At 37.2% G+C, this 20,338-nt stretch overlaps 1 protein-coding gene across 1 annotated transcript; it reads right to left on the bottom strand.

Annotated features, from left to right (window-relative positions):
- Window positions 1-858: 858 nt before the first annotated feature.
- On the bottom strand, window positions 859-19,355 carry ptprc (protein tyrosine phosphatase receptor type C). Its single transcript, XM_051077256.1, has 32 exons — window positions 19,034-19,355; window positions 14,842-14,868; window positions 14,419-14,438; window positions 13,553-13,829; window positions 13,308-13,415; window positions 13,053-13,085; window positions 12,524-12,796; window positions 12,170-12,409; window positions 11,964-12,077; window positions 11,535-11,672; window positions 11,271-11,411; window positions 10,667-10,819; window positions 9,469-9,677; window positions 9,303-9,363; window positions 9,028-9,136; window positions 8,743-8,777; window positions 8,381-8,490; window positions 8,058-8,148; window positions 7,534-7,610; window positions 7,305-7,341; window positions 7,088-7,185; window positions 6,573-6,698; window positions 6,229-6,386; window positions 5,491-5,626; window positions 4,671-4,820; window positions 4,194-4,284; window positions 3,904-4,040; window positions 3,489-3,623; window positions 3,250-3,372; window positions 2,976-3,124; window positions 2,375-2,510; window positions 859-1,720 (listed from the first exon to the last, which is right to left on the bottom strand). The coding sequence occupies exons 1-32, from the start codon at window positions 19,095-19,097 to the stop codon at window positions 1,385-1,387; spliced, it is 4,092 nt and encodes a 1,363-aa protein (XP_050933213.1). The 5' UTR covers window positions 19,098-19,355; the 3' UTR covers window positions 859-1,384.
- Between the last annotated feature and the right edge of the window lie 983 nt (window positions 19,356-20,338).

Raw genomic sequence — 20,338 nt, 5'->3', positions numbered from 1 at the left:
ACGAAGCACAGGTTTCATTGTATTCAATGTTTTTTATACTTAGAATAGATTTTTTTATACATTGTACTTTGATTTGTGATGGATGTTTAGAGATTTATAAGAAGCTGTAGCAGGGAATTCACTGAGTCAGTTGAAGATACAGCTCTGATCAGAGAAATTCAACAGGCTGTTTGACTGTGACTGTCCTGAACTGAGGAAAACTGTCCATTTTGTATCTTGTGTGTCTTAAATTTTGTATCTGTTTGCCTTTGACAATGATGACATAAACAAACTGCTGATATAGAAATATTCAATTTATCAAAGTAAATTATTATATGTTGTGAATTTTCAATAGTTTTATTTGTTTAAAAATGTATTTATTTATTTTTACTTTTTTACCACTGTGGGTTTGCTGAATATGAACCCTGTTTTTCAGAAGCAGCCCTCTTGACATTCACACTGTACCTGAGAGCGGAGTCCAGGTTACTGTATGGCACTTGGGCAAAGGATCTAAATACTCCACCACTGAAACTCACACAGTAACGCAAACAAATTAACAGATCGAGGCAGCAGTCGATCAGCAACTCCCGTGTTCTGTGAGGTAAAATTACTGCTTTTATCAAAGGAGTGTTGTAGCATTAAAACAGCTGTCTCTGGTTAAACAGAAAGGATCCAGTTGCAACATTCCTGCTCAAAACTGCACTGATTGATAGGCACATAGAGACATGAAAGATGTTTCTCTATGACAATAAATATCTAGATAAGAAATAATTAAAGCAAAAAATAAAATAAATCCAGTCTAATAAAGTTGATCTATGTTGAAAAACAAAATGTGAAAATGACAGTGGTTACTATGTAAGTAGTCTGCATAAATAAGACTCTTATTGTAAGTCTCTTTTAATGAAATGACAGTATCACATGACAAATTTTGTACTTAATGACTAAATTATTCAGGTATATCAAATATATATATATATTTATAAAAGGAGACTATAACATCTGTTTATTTAGCAAAAAAAAAAAAAAAACATAAGCAAACTCAAATTCAACATGCACTTGTACTAGGATATAAAACAACTTACTTACTGTACTGTATATTTAAAATTTAGTTCTTAGATATATCTTAATATACAGTGAATTCAAGGCCCCTAGTTTGATAACAGCAGTTCTAGTAAACTTTGCTCACACAGATTATTATTTGCACCCTTACATTTTACCATATTTATAACTTAGTCTTAACTTGTTTTTGGAAATTGACATGAAAATATTTGATCGAATTCATTAACAAGTCTCATACAGAACCACCAAAAGCTTTACAATGTTTATACATTCACAAAGAAATCAAAAGAAAGCATTCAAAGCGCTTATTTCCTAAAGTAAAACAGCTATGCACCTGCCACCACTCTCAGACCTCCACGGTGACAGTGGGACCGTTGCTGGTGTCCTCCAGTGGTGAGGTCTCTGTGGGAGTGCTGGACTCTTTGTCAGACCCCTCTTTTTTGTCTTCCTTCCCTGCATCGGCCACCAGAGGGGTGCTCTCTGCCGGCGCCTGCTGGTCATTGCTGGTAGTGCTGGCAGCGCTGGCTGGCTGCTCAGCTTTTTCCTCAGCTGGCTGCTCCGCTGCTTTGGTTTCATTGACAATCTGGACGGAGTCAGCTGCAGAGGCCTGTACTGCTTTCACTTCCCCATTCTGGACAGGGAAGACCCCCTCCAGGGCGTCATACAGGAACTGGTACTGCTCCTGCGAGAGACGCAGACAGATTTGTAGATTTTAAGCTCACACTCTCACACACTTTCCTAAATCAAATCTTTCAGTGAAAAGTGATAAGTAAAAAAACAAAACAAATAAAAAAAAAAAAAACTGAACTGATCCTACTATTACTATTATCAGTGTAGGCAAACACTTATATATTATCTGATTCCTCATTTCACTTGGTGACATGTTCCTTCATCACGATGAACAAAAATCAGAAAGCATAAAACCACTTATTTAAGAGATGCTGCTTTTAAAAATCAAAGAAAATGTAAATTACTTAAAAAAAGACGATTTACATCTTTAGTAGGAACTTGTGGGCTTGGGTCTGAGAGTCACAGACAAGGTAGAGAAGTTAGAAAGTACTGGGAGATGAACTACCACATTGTTGGCTTTGGTACTTTAATGTGATTTGTTGACAATGACAGAAATAAGTGAATATCATGAACCTTTTCGTTGCATTATGAGCAAAAAACTGAACTGAACTGGAGAGATGTTTTTTTAGTTTATCAATGTTAAGTCTACAGTGTAGTGTAACAACTAATAAAAAAGCATTTCAACCCTTATCCCTTATCACAATAGACAGACACTGAAAGGTGCTTTTGCATGTGCACTGACAGATATCGAGTTCCTCTTTCTTACCAGGCTGGAGACCATTTCCTGTCTCTCCTTGCGTAAGGTTTTGACCACCTGGAAAACATCTACCAACTTCTCAGTCTTTGCACTGTCCAGCAGGGTGCACAGAGCACAGAAAATCCCTGTACGGGACGAGCCATCACTGAAGAGAGGGAGAGCACACAAACACAAAATGGTTAGAAATTTTCCCCATGAATCCCTCTACACCTTCTCCACAGTGGGCTGCAGCATGACCTGGATTTATCAAACTGCTAAAGGTGACATTTTCTATTTGACTTTTGACCACATCATTTTCCAGAAAAACATATCACTGATTAGAATATTAAGACTTTCTTAAAAGAATAAACAAGAGGGCAGATGTTGGGTAAATTAATGTCATTATTTGGCTTTTACACTTTGCTGTAAGTAGGATTAAGTACAATAGCAGGATAAAAAATATGCTTATTACTTAATGGTCACAAATATGTTTTTTTTAACCTCCATTAGAGATTGCAGGCTGAAAATGAAGCTTTGAAAGCTTTAAAAAAAACTGGTCACGTATGATAAATATGACATATTGTCCATATTGTAAGATGTCCAGAGGTGATTCTCTGTGAGATTGTCTTACTTGCAGTGGACCACCATGTTCTGTGGTTTGCTGCCACAGCTGTTCTTGAGCTCCTTGATCATGTCTGTGAGATCTTGAGGGTTCTCTGGCAGCTCTTTGTTCCCCCACTTCAGGAACTGGAACTGTTTCACCGACCGACTGTCTTTCCTCTGTTGACAGAAGTGGTGTTGGGTTAAAACAGCTTGTGATGTTGAAATGACCATCTCACATACTGATAAATGTGGAAATGGAGCAGCCTTTGTTACAGCTGCAGAGTGAGTGGCTCTTGTGTTACCTTGACGTGACGGACCAGCAAGTTGCGGGTGATAAAAGTTGGAGTGATGTCTGTGCTTGCAACCTCCACCTCTAAGTCTCCAAATATCTTCTTGTCTTTATCCCAGTAAACAGAGTCAGACTCCTGAGAACACAAGAAAACACATGTATTTACCCTATGTACCAAGAGTACCGTATTCCATATATAAGGTAGTTGGTACTCATGGGACATGTCTGTAGCATGCATGGTAGGTTAGGTACCGTATCCCCCTCGCTGATGTCTGAGAGCATGACGATAGTGGACACTTTCTTCTGGTAAAGCATCAACCAGAAGTCGGCCATTGTGTCTGGCAGAGGAGTCTGTGCTGCGATGAAGGCACGTGGGCCCCAGTAGCCCTGTGTGGGCAAGAAAACACATCCATCTATTGTTGTACACAGTCCAAAGAAATAAGATGTGATAAATTTAATTAGACCTGTTTTACAATTCAACTGGGTGTATAAAAGCTGGGAAATGTATTTAGAATTAATGAGATAACACCTGCTGCAACAGGAAAGATGGCAACAGAAGCGTAGTTTTAATTAAACAAAGCAGACTTATTTTGGCTCTGGCGTCCTGATCAATTTTATGCTGAAACAGGTTAGTAAACAAGCTGAAAGTGTCAGTGATATAACATACATCTAAGTGGGAGGCATTGATGTATTTAGTAGATTCTTCATCCTCTTCATCTGATGACTCTTCCTCCTCATCTTCATCAGGGTCACTTTCATGACTGCGTCCTTCATCTATCTTCAGCAACACTCGGTTGTAGTCATCTGAGGGTGGCAGGTTTGATATGGTTACGACACATGCAAGACTGAACACATTTATGCTGGTGTATGAATGCACATATATAAACACACTGCACACACACTGATGTACTGTAGAATAAAATGCAATATTTGTCCCTGTGTTGAGCTGATACTCACATGGGATGACAGATGAAGTGCGATTCTTCTTCTTGTTTTCCTCTGTGATCCCTGTGTTGAATGTCCTCCAGTTTTTATAGACGGGGAGTCGCTGAATTGCAAGATAAAGATTTTTCATCATTAAGTAATTTATAGTGATATATTAAGGATTAGAATTTCTTCCTTATTAAGTAATAAGAGGCAAGAAGGAAAAATGGAAAAGGATAGGAGTTTTTAAATACATTTTACAAGGACTGGAAATCATGATCTAAGATATTTTAGATGATTTACATTTTTGTTGCAGTAAACAATAATTGTCTTCATCCACTATTGTGTTGTGGTTATAGATGCAAATCTTGTAATTTATATTAAAAAAACATTAATCTGCTTTGGTTACATCAAACAATTACATTTATTTAAAATGGCTACTTTAGCCCCCACAAATGATATATTTTTAGATAAAGAAATAATTTACAAATATGTTGTACAGTGCCATACCTCATACTCCTCCTCCATTAGGGTGGGTTCATTGTCTGAGTTTTTCTGTTTGAGTGTGTTCATTGTGCTGTGGAGCTCAGACAGAGTGATCTCAGTCTCTCCAAACTGGTTGTGCTCCAGCAGAGCCTGGTGAATCAGGATGTACTGGGCCTATGTGAGGACAAACATACATAATACACACTTAAATACACAAAGAATATACTGCACAATCTTTGGACACACATCATGGATTTTTTCAAGGTCACAAATCTGTTTCTAAGTTATCCACAGCTTGTAATCTCTGTCTCCTCCTTTGTGATTGGCATAGATTCAGTGCAGGAAATACTGTATGGAATATTAACCTCATCAATGTTCAGTGTACGTGCTCGCACTCATTCACATACAGTGCACAACCTTCTCTTGCTCTAGGCACTAGAGAGCACTGTGTGTCACAACAAACACACACAAGACTCCATACATCATCAGATGCACCAACAGTTAAATCATGGTCAGGTGTCAGTTCAGTTTCTGTAAAATAACCCTGCATTATTCACATATTGTATACCATGAACTTATATTACGTCATAGTGTAACACATTCTATTGTACTGCTGTTTGTGTTGTTTTATTTATAGTTGTCAGCTAGATCACAATCTAGCACATGCAAGTTACACTAACTTGTGCATATAAGTATGTATATTAGTTTCTTCCCTCTGTGCTCTCTGCAGTGTGTGTGTGTGAGCATATTTAAAACTGCAAAGAGCTGGGTCTATTTTCTTGCATGTACCAACATATTCGGCCACTCTAAGTAACAGTTTCTATAAAGTAAATTCAGATTTTACCTCTACTTGAACCATGAGACATCTCTGTCTGCGGAGTCTGACCACGTAACCATAAATGTCCACTCTGCCCTCTGCCTCCAGACCCTCCATCATGGCATCAATGCCAATGTAGGTGCCTGTCCTTCCCACTCCAGCACTAGACAAGAGAGAATGATATAGCGTCAATACATTTCTAATGGCAAATTAAAAGTTGTCAGTAGTGGAAGAGGCTATTTTTACAACTATTTTTACAGGTCAGTAGTTTAGTTAGCTTTTCCAATCTGGGGTGTGGGAGAAGAAAGAAGCTGAAAGAAGAAAAAACTAAATTCTGATGCATAAATCTGTTTTCATTTTTTCATTATTCTTCTGATCTTCACCCTTATTGTGAATATTGGATATTTGTATCTCTCAAGCAATTATTTAAATTAAACCATCTGATGGGAATTAACTTTTAATTAGTTTACAGACAAAACTTGTGACAGCAGGCCCCTATTAGCCTGTTTCAACCACTGCTTTCATCTTTCATTGTAAGTTGTATTTCATACACTTGTGATATGTTTTATATGAAAAGTAATTATTAACTATCTGTTAATCTGTAAATGTAGTGGTGCAAAAAGTAAAAGTAAAATTCAAGTAGAAGTGTCTTTAAATTGTATTTGAGTACTTAGTTACTTTCTACCACTGAATGTTGTTCACGTTGATAGTTTGAACTCACTCAAGTGAACATAAGTTGACCCTGGGATGGGACCTGATACGTACCTGCAGTGGACCACGATTGGGCCACTGAAGAAATTCTTGAAAGCATTAACACGCCGCCTCAGTTTCAGGAGGAGGTGTGGCTCCCCTGGGACACCGTGGTCTGGCCAGCTCATGAACTGGATGTGGGTCACCTCCCTCTCTGAGTTCTTCTCCCTCTTCTGCAGACACAACACACACACACACACACACACACACACACACAGTTTGTTATGCCATGTGTATATTTGATGAGATAAAGATAGATAGATATGTTGGTTTTCACTTTTACACATGCTACATGCACACAAAGTAACACCAGAATGTGGTCTACAATAAGATAATATAGATTTTTGATGGAGACTCACATTAGTTAGGCTGAGATGGCGGATGGTATAATCCGGACAGTGGTCCTCTGAGTTCAGCTTCACTATAAACTCCTCAAAGATCTCAGTCTCTCTCTCAGGAGACGGCCAGTACTGCGCACACTTGACCTGTGAAACAACATAAGAGAGGATAGACAGTGAGTGAAAACTCAGTTTTCAGTAACAAATTAATTGTTCTGATGGAGTACTTTTAACTAAAAGTCAAACAGGCAGTCAGTGCATGTTAAAAGCCTCTCTGAGAGATGAAACCACAGTGCACGCATGAGTGTGAGGTTTTGCTGTGGCTATACTAGACTCAAGTAAGTCACATATGAAAGGCAACAGAAGTGTAGTTTTAATTAAACAAAGCAGTCTTATTTTGGCTCTGGCGTCCTGGTCAGCTCTTGATGCTGTCACATAGCCGACCATTTTAACCAGTAATTTTAAAAGCATATACCATCTCTAACAATGTAACATCTTAACCAGTGTCAACAAAGAGTAAACACTGCTGCTCTTACCCTGTTTCCCTCTTCACAGCGAGTTACCATGACGATAATAGACGACTGCTGCTCCCAGACCATCCTCCAGAAGTCACTCACAGTCTCATCCTTTGGACCTACAACACACACAGAATATATACTGCATATACAAACAGCCATGCACACTTTCTATCAACCACAAACATCCAGTTTTGTGAGTGAACTGATTTGAGTGTATAAAAGAACATGACTTTACCTTGAGCAGCAATGTACTTCTTGGCTTCCTTATATCCCTGCAGTAAAAAAACATGTAAGATGTGTATTATCAGAAAGAGTTCACAAACAATGGGTTGATTTAACCCTAAAAATCAAATGAGCCTTTTAACATGGCTGCTTTAGCTATTAATGTTATATTTCATTCAGTTACAACAGTGGTAGCATTAACAGGAAAAGTACTAGTAGTGTGATCTGGGTGTTATCCGTACATCAATGAAGCTGGCGTTGATGTAGTCACATCCTGCCTCGCCATTTCCTGAGGTCAGCTGGACACGGTTATAATCATCTGGTGCAAGACAGAGAGATGTAAAACTTAAAACACCCTTTATGAATGAGTGTGTGTGGAGGCATGCAGAGATGTCACAACACCCATGGGTGATATTCATAAAAATATGTAACACATTACTTATATTTTTATATCAGAATATTGATATATATTATATGATAAATTTTCAGTTAAGAAACTCTTTATGGATTATATCAAATAAAACATAAAATTAAGTATGTGGAATGGTTGAAAACATCCAGAGATAAAACAATAGCTTCCATATTATATATGGTATGGAAAATCCACGATGTGTATCATCACCCAGTATATATGATCATATCACTGTACCATAGTTACAAGGTATTATACAAACTAATGACGTTCTTAACTGTTTGCTGTCTGCTTAGTCCTTTTAACACTTAAATCTAAAAAGCTTCATGTGTTGTTGGACACACTCTCACTCACAGGGCAGGATGTCCACGTAGCGGTTCTTGGGGACGTTGCAGGGTTTTTTGGCCTCTTTCACTGTGTACCTCGAGAAAATTCTTGGGATGCTCTGAAAGCAGAAACAAATCATGTCATTTGCCAGTGAAAAACAAAAACAAAAAACAACACAGTGCAACTCTGTTTGGCCGAGGCCACTCACATTGCACATCCAACCCCACTGTGATCAAATCCAGCCCTGGACTTCTGTTACCATCACTGGAGATTACACAGTTATCTCCAATAATGAAAAATATACCAAAAATTAATCCCCACACAAAAATGAATCCAGATAATAAATTTACCTGAAACTCAGCCAGGAACAGTCTTCCCTCATCAGCGAGCTTCCTCTTGTAGGTTTCCAGCAGGACTTCTGCTACAATAGGCTCAACAGGCATCAGATTGTCCTCGTCATCTACAGAAAGAAATGGGAAACATTTTTAATACAAACAGGAAATTCTGCAACTTGTAGTTTGGTCGTATCAATATTATTAGCCATATTGTAAATGTTTGAATATTCACAGATTTTAAAAGTATGTCTATTGAAACGTGCTTCTGCATTATCTAATAAGGAATATATCTGTGTTCCGATTATTAGAACAATCATAATTGATAACAGTAGCCCGGAGCTAAAATCAAGACAGGAAATTTAAGGTCTACTACTCACTTGGTGAAATAAGCATCATGCTTTCAGTCAGGTCACTGCAAAGACAATTGGTTTCAAAGAATTTAAATTAGATTGAATACAGAACAGAGTAAGAAGGACTCCATGACAGTAATGATGTTTCTGTCTCAAATGTATTTCAAATACAAGAATCATGCTACTCCTGTACTGTAAATGAAAAGATACTGCCTCATCAGTAGAACTAAAGCTGCAGGTTTATTTGTTTAAAACCAATCACAGAAAGGCTATCTCATGTTCAAACTCAAATATATAGAGAATAATTCTTACTGGGACGTCCTGCGCTTCAAAATGTAGATCTTGTAGACGACCAAAAGCAGAGCCACAGATGTGAGGATGATGAGGAAGATGAGAAACCCAATCACAGCTTTGTCATTATCTGTAAAATGATGATCATGAGAAAATAATATCAAAGGTGTGGCATTTATGTTAAAGACACAGTGTATAGAAATGGATGCATGAACAGTATGTCAGAACAAATTGTGTCAAATGATTTCACTGAACAACATGATATGATTTGTAGCATTAATTAAAACAACACATACACTGAGTGTGAACTGTGTCTGTCTTGGGCTCACTCTCAAAGTCTCCATTAAAAACAGTCACCTGTAAAGACAGAAAACCCCTTTATCAGTTATTACAGCATTTGAAGAAACAAGAGGAATGAATCTGGAATATTCTTGTGAAACTAAAAAGTAGAATTACACAAACCTTCACTGTGTAGGTCGTAGAGTAGCTCAGATCTCTGAATTCAAGGTTAGAATTTGGTGTGTCAGTCTTATCCACAATGACTCCACCAGTAATAAGTCGCACTCTGCATTTATTTTCAGGTCCTTTAGAGTTTTTAGAATGATCACATTTTACATGAATCACATTATGCTCTGGAACTGTCACCTTCAGGTTAGTAACAGGATCTGGTACTGTAAGAAAGTAAAGAAAATAAAGATACAGTACTGTACTGTACAATATTTCAATTTTCTTTAGCAGTTTTAACAATTATTAACAACATTATTGTCATTGGTAAGTTTGATGATGTGTAATTATTTTTGTTTCACCTTTTACCAATTCATCCTTTAATGTGATTGTTGATTTGATTAATCAACTTCAATGTTTTTTTTTAATTATCAAGGTACAAACTGAGATTTTTCACTAATAATGTCAATAATTACTCTGGCTCCAAACTCTAGCCTTTGTATTCTACAGTGATAAATAAACAGGTCAGGACTGACTGATGGTAGATTTCTACAGAGTCACAGAGAATAACACTGATGTTGGAATTTAAAGTCTATAATTTCTGTGTATTCCTGTTACATGTTGTGAACATGGCCCCTACTTCACTAACTAATCATTATTGCAATGGTTTGGAGTGTGTGATGGATACATTTCCTTTTACATTAAGTATATTGGTATTACCATCAGGGAATGATGTGCTCTGATTATCATTATTCAGTGTCATTTAGACAGACAGGATAAAAAATCTCACAAGTTATATCCTTTATATAACGTATATGTATTTGAAATAACAGAGAATAGAAAATAATGCTTTTATAATTATAATTACTATAATTAGCTTAGTAACAAAGTAATTAATTACTTTGAATTTTGTGTTGAAGCTCCAAACTCAAATTTTCATTTAGTGACCACATTTCTTGTACAAGACCTTTAAGAGTCATTGTACACGTATATATATATATGTCACATGGTCTCAGTGTTTTAATGAAACACTTTTAACTCTGTTTGACCTTAAGAAAGTGTTTCATAAAGATACTTATTTTAACATAGTATAACTATAAATATCAATATAACTTGATATTTAACATGTATGTGCAGAACATACAATTAGTGAAAAGAGTCAGAATCATTTTTTTTGTCATATAGATTCAGATTACAGAGTCTGTTGGTTACTTACTTCCACTCTTAGTTTTCTCTGTAACTGAATATGATTTTGATTTGGGAACTCTCTTGTTGTTATAGATGGGTTGGACTTCACAGGTGTAATTAGTGTATGGTTGTAGTCCAGTAACATGACATGTTCCTCCTGGTGGATGGTTGTTAGCTGTAACTGTAGCAAAGTTTCACAAACTGTTAGCCATTACATATCCATGTGTCACTGATAGATCACCAGCTTTGAACCCAGCAAGCTGAAACTATTGTAAACATTATGTGATGGTAGGAAAGCAGAGTGAGAAAATTAACATGAAAACTGAAGTTGATATTGATTTTTGATGATGATCTGAGTTACTTAAAGTGTTATTTCGGTTTCATATTCCATGTTGATTTTGTGAATCTCTTTCACCAGACTGTGATTTGATATACAGTATCATCTCAGCTTCTTTACATCCACTGTGTTGTGTTAGCATGGAGCAGTGTGGGTCCATGAATGACTCAAATGTCCACAGTACATTTCACTGTTCAGGTAAACTGACTAGTAAAACGATCTCCAACAACTTCCACCAAAGATTAAATTCTGTAAAAGAATAAAACAATCAGGGAGTTTAAAGAATTTTACTTACTCTTGTAACCAGGGGGATGACGGCTACAACTGCAGTTGTATAAAAGGTTTTGAGGGACCTGTTGACAGTTCTTACTGGTTGTGGTCGAACTCAACTCAATGGATGTATTGGTTGAGCTTTTCTTTGTGTTGATATCAAAATCTGTTCACAAACACATCAGACATGTTTAACACAACTGAGTACTGGTACTATACATTAATTTACTCCACGGTATCTGAGGATAAAATCTTTCATTGCATTGAGGTGAAGTGAACATCAACATACCACATTTAATGTTGAACCGAACAGGAGCTGTGGTTTTTTTTACGGTGCCATCGTTGTCCTTGATCTGACCAGTACAGTTGTAGTCTGTGAAAGGTTCCAGCTCAGACAAAGTCTTAGACTCATTGACTCTGCCATTTTCTGAGGAGACAGAAGGATGACAGGTATTTACACCTCAGTGCCTAAGAGAAGTTTTCTTTTGGATTTTTGATCAGATTCAATTTCGGACTCATTCAGAAAGACAGAAAAAAATCTTCTATTTACAACTGATTCACAGAGAGCACAAAGTAATACCTTCCGTTCACAGTCAACTCAGATTGCTTCAGTTTTAAGTAAAATTGGAAATTGGCAAATCTCTACTTATTTCCATGTAAATCCATTTATAATGTAGCTGTCAGACAGAGTGTATCTACTTCAAGTCTTTCCACTTACCCCGACAGCTGTAATCAATGGAGAGGCTTTTACAGTTTGGAGGTAATGTTGTGTTTATTTTTGCAGGAAGTTCAGTGGGAGCAGTCTGATTTATTTCACTTACATTCAAGAAATCTGTAGAAAAATGAACAAAAGAACAGACATAAAATGTAAAACTGGTCTAAAGCACATAAATTTCAAAATAAAGGCAGACCTTTCATACATACCGATAGAGATGTTTTTGGTGAAGTTAAAGGAAGAGTTTCCACAGGTTTCTGATGTGATAGTTGTAGTAAAATCTGTGCAAATGTCATTGTAACCAAGTTTGACACAGAGTGTTTTACTGCCACATCGCTCATCTTGAATCTTATTTGGTGTTGATTGTAAAGAGGTGATGTTCCAATCAGTTTGGTAACAAACATATCCAGGGATGCAGCTGGTGGCATCTTTAATGTCGTCTTTACCTGAAATACACAAGTGATGCAGAAATGTCTCCCTGTTTACAGACAGTCTCATTTCTTAGATGAAAAAAGCAAGATGCATTCCAACAATGTGAATTAATTTTACTCACTCATTTCAATTGTTGGTTGTTTTATTATCCTTTTCAGTGCTGTTACAGTGGATGTTTTCTCTGCCAGCACTAGTATCAATGAATGTCACAGAGTGCTCGTATTCAGTACAGGGTTTCAGGTGTTTGATTTCATGTGATGAGTTTTGACTGGAGTGCTGAACCATGGATTTGTTTTCAGTATCTGGTCGGCCTTCTTCATTAATGGTTATGTTGTAGTTACCAGTGGTAGAGCTTGTAATGTTAATCTGGAAGCCAAACTTGATGGATTTTACAGTGTAAGAACCTGCACACAAAACCAACAGAAAAAAATCTCTAGGTGAGATGAACCACCTGGTGACATTTTATAACCTCAGAGAGTTTGTTCATGTTGATGCTGAACAGGATCCATAAAAAACATTCTCTACACTCACTGTGAAAATATACTTTGATTACATTCATTGTAAAGTAAAAGAGAAACTCAGACACTGAATGGCAGTATAATTACAACAAGTGTTTGAAAACAAACTGCACAATGGATTATCTTTTAAACTCATACTCACACTGTGGAGGTGGAGCTGGAGTGGTTGGAGGAGCTGGAGGATGAATTTAAAGGAAATCAGAAAAGAGTAAAACAAAACATTAATATATAATTATGCAACATGAGTAATTTAATTTCCAAAGCACCTTGAATATACAGCAAGTACCTGCACTCCATAACTTAACTCTGCAGAGCTACTGTTTTTGTCCATTGTCTATACTCATATGAATAAGACAATCTTATCACAGTCCTGTATAATGAATGAGAAAATTCCAACCTTGGGTGGTAGGAGTCACTGTGGTGTTGAGCTGGGTGACTGCAGGTGAGGTCTTGTTGTCAGAGTCTGTTTGGATGTTGGTTTTGTTTGGGTGTGTGGTAGGAGTGGCTGCAGGATGGAGAGCATGCTGGAGGTCACCTTCAGGTAGAAATACTTCACTGCCAACAGTCTTACCTGATATGATGCTTAACTACCATTTAACTAACATGACTCATGAAACTGTAAACTGAGGCTGAATACATTACCAGACATGGTAGTTGAATTGTTTGTCTGATTTGGGGAGACTGAGGTGGGGGCTGACGAGATGAATGGAGGTTGGGCGGCAGCAGTTGGAGTGTCTGAAGACATGGCAGGAGCTGCTGCCAGTGGTGTGTGGAGGTGAGGGGGTGATAGATACAATGGGTACTGAGGGTGAAGTAGATTTTGCTGCCGTGCTTGCAGGTGAGGAGATGACAGACACAGTGGAAAGCGAAGGTGAAGTGGAAACTGCTGTGGTGTGTGGAGGTGAGGGGTTTGAATTTTCTGCATTCCAAGAAAAAAAAATTAGGACAAACACAATATCACAATACTAGTTCCTACAATATTAAAGGTGATATGTGTCGGACTACATAAATCCTACTTCCTCTTGTTACAAACATGGTGCTGCTATTTATCTGTCCTCCTCCTCATTTACATCTACTACACTTTTGTGCAAATACTCAGATGAAGTCAGACATTGTCCAGCTGTGGGTGCTCAGTAGGACTCAACAGCTGATGGAAAATAAAACGGTGGGCAGTAGTTGTGAGTTCAAATATTATCATAATATTTCTGACAAAACAGTCCAACCTTAACAGGAGTATGATGGAATAACATTGTTCCAGTAGGCTTACCTGGCTTAGTTTCTTCACAGAGTAAATTTGAGTCAATATATAAACTAATCATTGACTTAATAATAAAAAAAACATATAAACTAATTGCTATCAAAGCAGAATTGATGAAGTCTCAGCCTGAACACTGAAAGACGAGTCTGATCTCAACAAGTCTCTACAGCTCTCTCACAGAAATAAACTGTGAAAAGTTACTTCCATACCACACTAACTCTGTAAAATGTGACTCATTGAAAACCCTAACAGTCTGGACTGAAACAGAGTCTGATGTCAAACGAACGAGTGAGAATATATATTTCTATCACTCCTTGCTGCTGTGGCTCAGAAGTAATGAGACAATATGAAGAATATGAGGTAATGGTAGGCTGAGGTGAAGTTATGGCACAAGTTATAGCAGAGCTTATGACATGATTAGAATTAAACATTTTATTCACTGTAGTAATAATTAACTGTTATATATTAGGTAACTTATGTACTGGGGGGGTTAGGGTTACCATTGCACTGCAGCTCTTTTTTGTTTATTTTTTGTTATAATAGTGTATACTGTATATTAATATGCAGGGGAAAAAACAAACAAGTGAAAACAAGCAAAAATAACCCATGATTTGAGGATGATTAACAGAATTAAACATTAAATGCATTTCATAACTTATGTATTTCCACTCACCTGGTCCATTTCCATTTCCAGTTTCACCTGGAATTTCAAAAGAGAAAAAATGTGATGTTAATCATTTTTGGTAATAATAGCGTATACTGTATATGAATGTGCAGGGAAAAAACAAAGTAGTGAAAACAAACAAAAATAATACATTTCATTGTGTGAACAAGCAAATAATCATTTTATAACATAATATGCATAAATGCTATGTGTTAAATATTATTACATACATACATATATATATATTTTGTTTTAATCATGACAGTAATAATCAAATGTTATATATTAGGTGACTTATGTATTGCCACTCACCTACTACTGTCTTGACCTGGAATTACAAAAGGGAAAAAATGTGTTAATCATTAAATTATTGTATTACAGCTTTTTTTTTTTCCTTATGTTTCCTTGTGTGGTGTATGTGTGTTTGTTCATGTCATTTGCCCCCCAAACAGTGAATTTTTTAAAAAAAGCATCCACTTTCATCTGGCCAATAAAAGAGGAAAAGCGAACATTTTCATCTTATGTTGTCTGTGTGCGACTGTACAACCTGGTTGCTATGACAATGTGACAGAGCCACTTGCTATTTCAGAAGGCAAACCACTATTTCCTGCCTTGCACTAAAACTTAGAACCACCCAATACTTATTAAACTGGTTTCAGTTTGGACAGATCATGGCTCATACTGACTTTCTCTATTATATCCTCATTTTTACATCATTAAAAATGCAAAAATAAAAGCAAAGAGTCATGAAGATATTGTTTAAATAATATGTCTGCTTTATGCTGTATGAACTCAATTTAAACCAAAAATCATTTACATCTTCATAAATCCATTGTGTTTTGTGTGTATTCAGATATTACATTAGTATTACTGAGTTAGTGAAATGGTGTAAACATAGGTTTGTAAATTGAGTTTCTGTGTGTCAATACATCCCTGATTTTAAGGATTAATTTGTCCATTTGTTCTCTGTAATGGCAGCAATGAGCGATGAGTGAAGAGGTGATGGAGGACAGTCAAACAAGACAGTCTCAGGATGTGGTTTGGCGCGTTATTGTTTCATCGAGCAGAGATGCATGCTCTCTGCAGTGACATTTCACCACCCTGTGCAACCTCTTCATGCTTTGTGGTGACTAATTTGAACTGTTTCACTGAAAGGTTTGAAAGATGTAATGTTGTGCTATGAATATTTCAGATATGAGAAAACTTTATCCAAACTCTGATGTCGTCGCATCATAACTTCATTAGTTGCAGCCACATTAAGTGCAATAGAGATGAAAACTGCCATTGTAATGATGAAAATAAACCCAGTTAAGCTCTATATAAAGTTTTTATATTTTTTTTTAAATGGCCAAATTAGTTTTAAGTCAGTCTCCTTGGTCTTTTAGGTACTTTTTTCATTATCTTCAAGGCAGAGAAAAAAACAAGGCTGTGATATTTGCACTGTTGTACCAGCTTTACATTAACAGTTTTTGCCCAAGTGTGACAGAGAGAGGGTTGGGGAGGCAGACGTAGAGGAGGAAAGAGGTAGAGGAAGAGAGATTTACGTTCTCAAAGATGACAGCAGTTCTAGCTTTGTGACAATCAGGACTCAAATGCCCCAAGATCTCTGTCCCTAAATCCATCTACTTGTCTGACATTTCATGTTTTATCTCAGTGTTTTTTTTTACATCTCTTCCTTCTTCTCATATTTTGCATTCACCGCAGAGCACCATCCCCTGCTTTGTGACAGGCACTCTGCCCCCTCCTCCCAGAAACTGCTTTAATTGTGCAGCATGTTTAGCATTTCTGACCTCACTTCTTCATTTTAGACACCGCACTTCCCCTTTTTTTTCTCCACGCATTCTCAAGTCATTTACTTGTGCTTCGTCTCAGTCTGCTTGGCCCATGCTGATCTGCTCTGCTCTGCCAGGAAATGAAGGCAACTCAGAATGGAACACGGAAGTGGTCAACTTTTTTGATCACACAACTTTGCCCCGCTGCAGCTACAGCAAGATAGAGAATCTTCATTGTTACGGGGCAACGCAGCTCTCACCCCACTTTAAGTAAATGAAACTTGTGATCACATGATCTTTTGGCCTGTGGGGTTCACTGACCCTGAGTCTGTTCCAACTGTTTAACAGCAATAAGGAAAAACAAATTGAATGGTGTTAAATTTAAACAAGTGTGTTGGGACTAAGCTATATTTGTTATGGTCTGCTACGTGACATTATGATAAAATTCCATTAGACACATTCATGTGACTCAAATACTTATTGTATGTTTCAACATTTTTATTTTAATGCTGCCCACTTTGCCCACTAAAAGACTTTTACCTTGTTAAATGATTTAAGAAAAAAAGTTTTTGCACCATATACATAATTAACACTCACTGCATTAATAATATTCCCCCTCTACAGAAGTATTCCTCTTAATGATATGTTATATGTTAAAATAATTACTTAAATTAAATGCTATCATATGTTGTATGCAGTGGTGAAAGACATATTCTTTACCTCCCTGTGAAAATATTCCATCATAGGATAGGAGTCTTGAATTGAACATTATGTAAAAGTACAAGAATCACCAGCAACACACTTCTATCAGGCAAAACAAAACTATGTTGTTATATATTATGCTACTGGAAAATATTACTGATGCATTTACATGTAAACACCAAGTTGTGAACAACTTCTAGATATTTTTTATACTGTCAAGTGCTTTAATTTACTGTATAAAAATGCATCATGTCCTAACTAGAGAAACTGTAAAATATTTACTTTCTGGACTAGTAGTAGTATGATGCACTATACAACTAGAATACTAATACTAATGTACTAGTAAAGTACATTACAATGGTACTACTGTACAGAACTTGAGAAGATGTTGTAACTAACCACCACTGGTTATACTGTATGCTGTAAAGGTTGAGATAATCGAGTGAATTTAAAATGCTTTAAAACTCAATGCGGTTGTAAAATATAGGTGCTTTTGGAACACTCATCAGTGTTTTAATAATGGAAAATAATGTCTAATCAATGGAAAAGTGAAGATGCGTAAATAACAAGTGTCTGTTACTGCGGTGTACCATGATGACTCATCTCACACACTAGCTCAGAAGTTCTGTATGTTAGAAACAAACGACAAGTACTCACACTGACTGAAGATAAAGACAACAGGGTGAAATAAATAGAGTGAGGGGGTTTATTTCAACTCAGATGTACAGACATCTAAGCTGAAAATAGCAGAAAATACTTGATGTGTTGAACAGTAGCAGAACTCTGAGTGATGCTAGAGGCAGTAAGCTGGGTCTGACTTGGCACATGCACACATAACCACACGCACACACACACACATACTCAGATGTATATCTTATAGAACACCCACAGCCACTGGAGTAGAAGTAAAGAGTTTGTAGGGACACACCCCAAAAAAAACTCTCATCTCTGACAGTCATACCCCCCACCCCCCTGCACACACACACACACACTTACACACATACACAAATACATATACACACTTGCACCATCTCTCTCTCTCTCACACACACACACATATGCACGCACGCAATGTCAAAGCAGAACAGAAACATAATTGCAAAAATTCCCATAGCTTTTTAGAGTGTTGTTTTAAGGAGACTCTCCTTATTAACAGCAGCCTTTGATTGAACATAACTGCTTATTCTTTTGCCAAAGGGCACACTCACAAACCTGTCACTTTTGGGCTTCTCACATCACAAAGTACGTTGCTTGTACTGTCTCGTGTTCTTGGGTTTGGAAAGTTTAAGAGACGCAAAGTGACACAGACAGAGACACAACTCAAAGACGTGATATACTGTACGTTTTGTCAACTCTGCCCTCCGTTTTTACTTTAAATGATTACAGTTAAAGTGTGGTGATGTTTTCCAGTTCAAAAAAAGCAAACTGTTAAGCTTTTCCAAAGGCAGATTCTTGTCTCTATCTCAAGCGTGGTGGGCTATTTCACCTTTTCTCTTAAACACGATCAACAACCATATGCTACAACTTCAAAAACAGCCATGTTAGGTGTTTAGAGTGAGAGACTTCATCTTCAACTGGCTATTGTTCATGTTTTGCATCATTTACAGATTTTTTTTTACATCTCAAAGATAAGAGATACAAGGACACAACTTCATTAAATACCTCCTCCTCCCTCACAACCTCTTAATAAAGAAGAACACTCAATAACATTGGAGATGATTACTTACATTTGCTCAATCCGATGATGCAGGCCCAGAGCAGCAGGATCTTGAGACCACAGAGACCTGCCATATCCAGGGGTTAGGGTGTGTATGGCCACACACCATACAGTATAGTCCTAATGGGCACCAAGAAGCAGATAATCACGCCAAATTAAAACTATATTTTTAATTCTAACTAAATTCTAAGAGAGAAATAAGTCTAAACGTTGTCTTATTTTATGCCTCATATGTTTCTGTCTTATCGGTTGACACAGCTTCCTGGACTTGTTCCCCAAACCCTAAACCTCGCCTCTGGTTTCAAGTCGAGCAAGTGGGAGTGATGTCACACCAAAAGAGCCTGCCTTTACCTTAACGTTTAGCGACAGGAAGCTTCATTTCAGCTACGCCACCAAGAACAGGAAGTCTCTCATCTAATCTACACTTGCTTTTGCTCAAGTGTGAAAAAAAAGAGTGAAGTTTAGTTTCAGAGTGAAGCATTTTAATGTAAGGGTTGTGTTTGACATATACTTAGTCCTTTTTTCACAGAGTAACTCTGTACACAGAAATGAAAGAAAATAGTGATGTTAACACACATTGAGGCTTGAAGGTTGATGTTTTCAGCTTTATTAATTTCTGTTGGTTTTTTTTGTTCAAAATTAGACTCTTCCTAAGAAATCTGACATCTCAGATACGAGACATACAGTAGTGAAACTTCTTAGAGCTCCTCTTCTTTCATACTGACTCCTCCCTGCTTTTAAGCTTACAGGCCTACAATCATTCGGCCGTGTAGTCAAAACACATGAGAAGCTAGCACTGCAGTGTGCAAGAAAAGAGATGCAGTCTTTCCTTTCTTAAACTTTGTTCTCTACATTTTTCATCTCTCAGTCGAAAGAGACAAAACATGTGGCCATTGGCTCCAGAAGTGAATTTCTTCATTTTTGCTGCTCATTCTGTGTGAAATACATTTATAAGGGATGTTAGATCTCTTCAAAGTCATTGATCGTGCGCAGTGTTTGATCATCGTTCTCTGCCTTGGAGCCCAAAATGCTTTACTTCTGTTTACATACACAAGAAAATGGGGGATAAAAGAGGAAGGAGAGGAGTAGAGAAACTCTCCAGGGAGTGAGCCTCACACACAGGGTGGTGAGCTGATGTGAATCTGGATGAAACACAGTCAGCTATTTCACACAGTTAAATGAAAATAATACATGCAACTAAGCAGGCCCATTTTTGAGTTTAGACAGTTAGGCACTGTTAGAAGTTTTAACTTAATCCTACCACAGTTATACAGTAGACTTGATGCGGTGTGGTGTGATATATGAGACTACAAAA

The sequence above is a fragment of the Lates calcarifer genome, linkage group LG17 (genome assembly GCF_001640805.2).
Source record: "Lates calcarifer isolate ASB-BC8 linkage group LG17, TLL_Latcal_v3, whole genome shotgun sequence".
NCBI classification, from domain to species: domain Eukaryota; kingdom Metazoa; phylum Chordata; class Actinopteri; family Centropomidae; genus Lates; species Lates calcarifer.
This window is presented reverse-complemented; position numbering and strand designations above follow the sequence as displayed.

Bases quoted from the DNA above. Each gene is read 5' to 3' on its own strand.
- ptprc (XM_051077256.1), bottom strand. From the start codon at position 19,097: ATGGCAGGTCTCTGTGGTCTCAAGATCCTGCTGCTCTGGGCCTGCATC. The intron at 5,627-6,228 runs GTACGTATCAGG...TCTCTTGTCTAG, and splicing joins CCAATCGTGGTCCACTGCAG to TGCTGGAGTGGGAAGGACAG. The intron at 4,285-4,670 runs GTATGGCACTGT...CTTGCAATTCAG, and splicing joins TAATGGAGGAGGAGTATGAG to CGACTCCCCGTCTATAAAAA.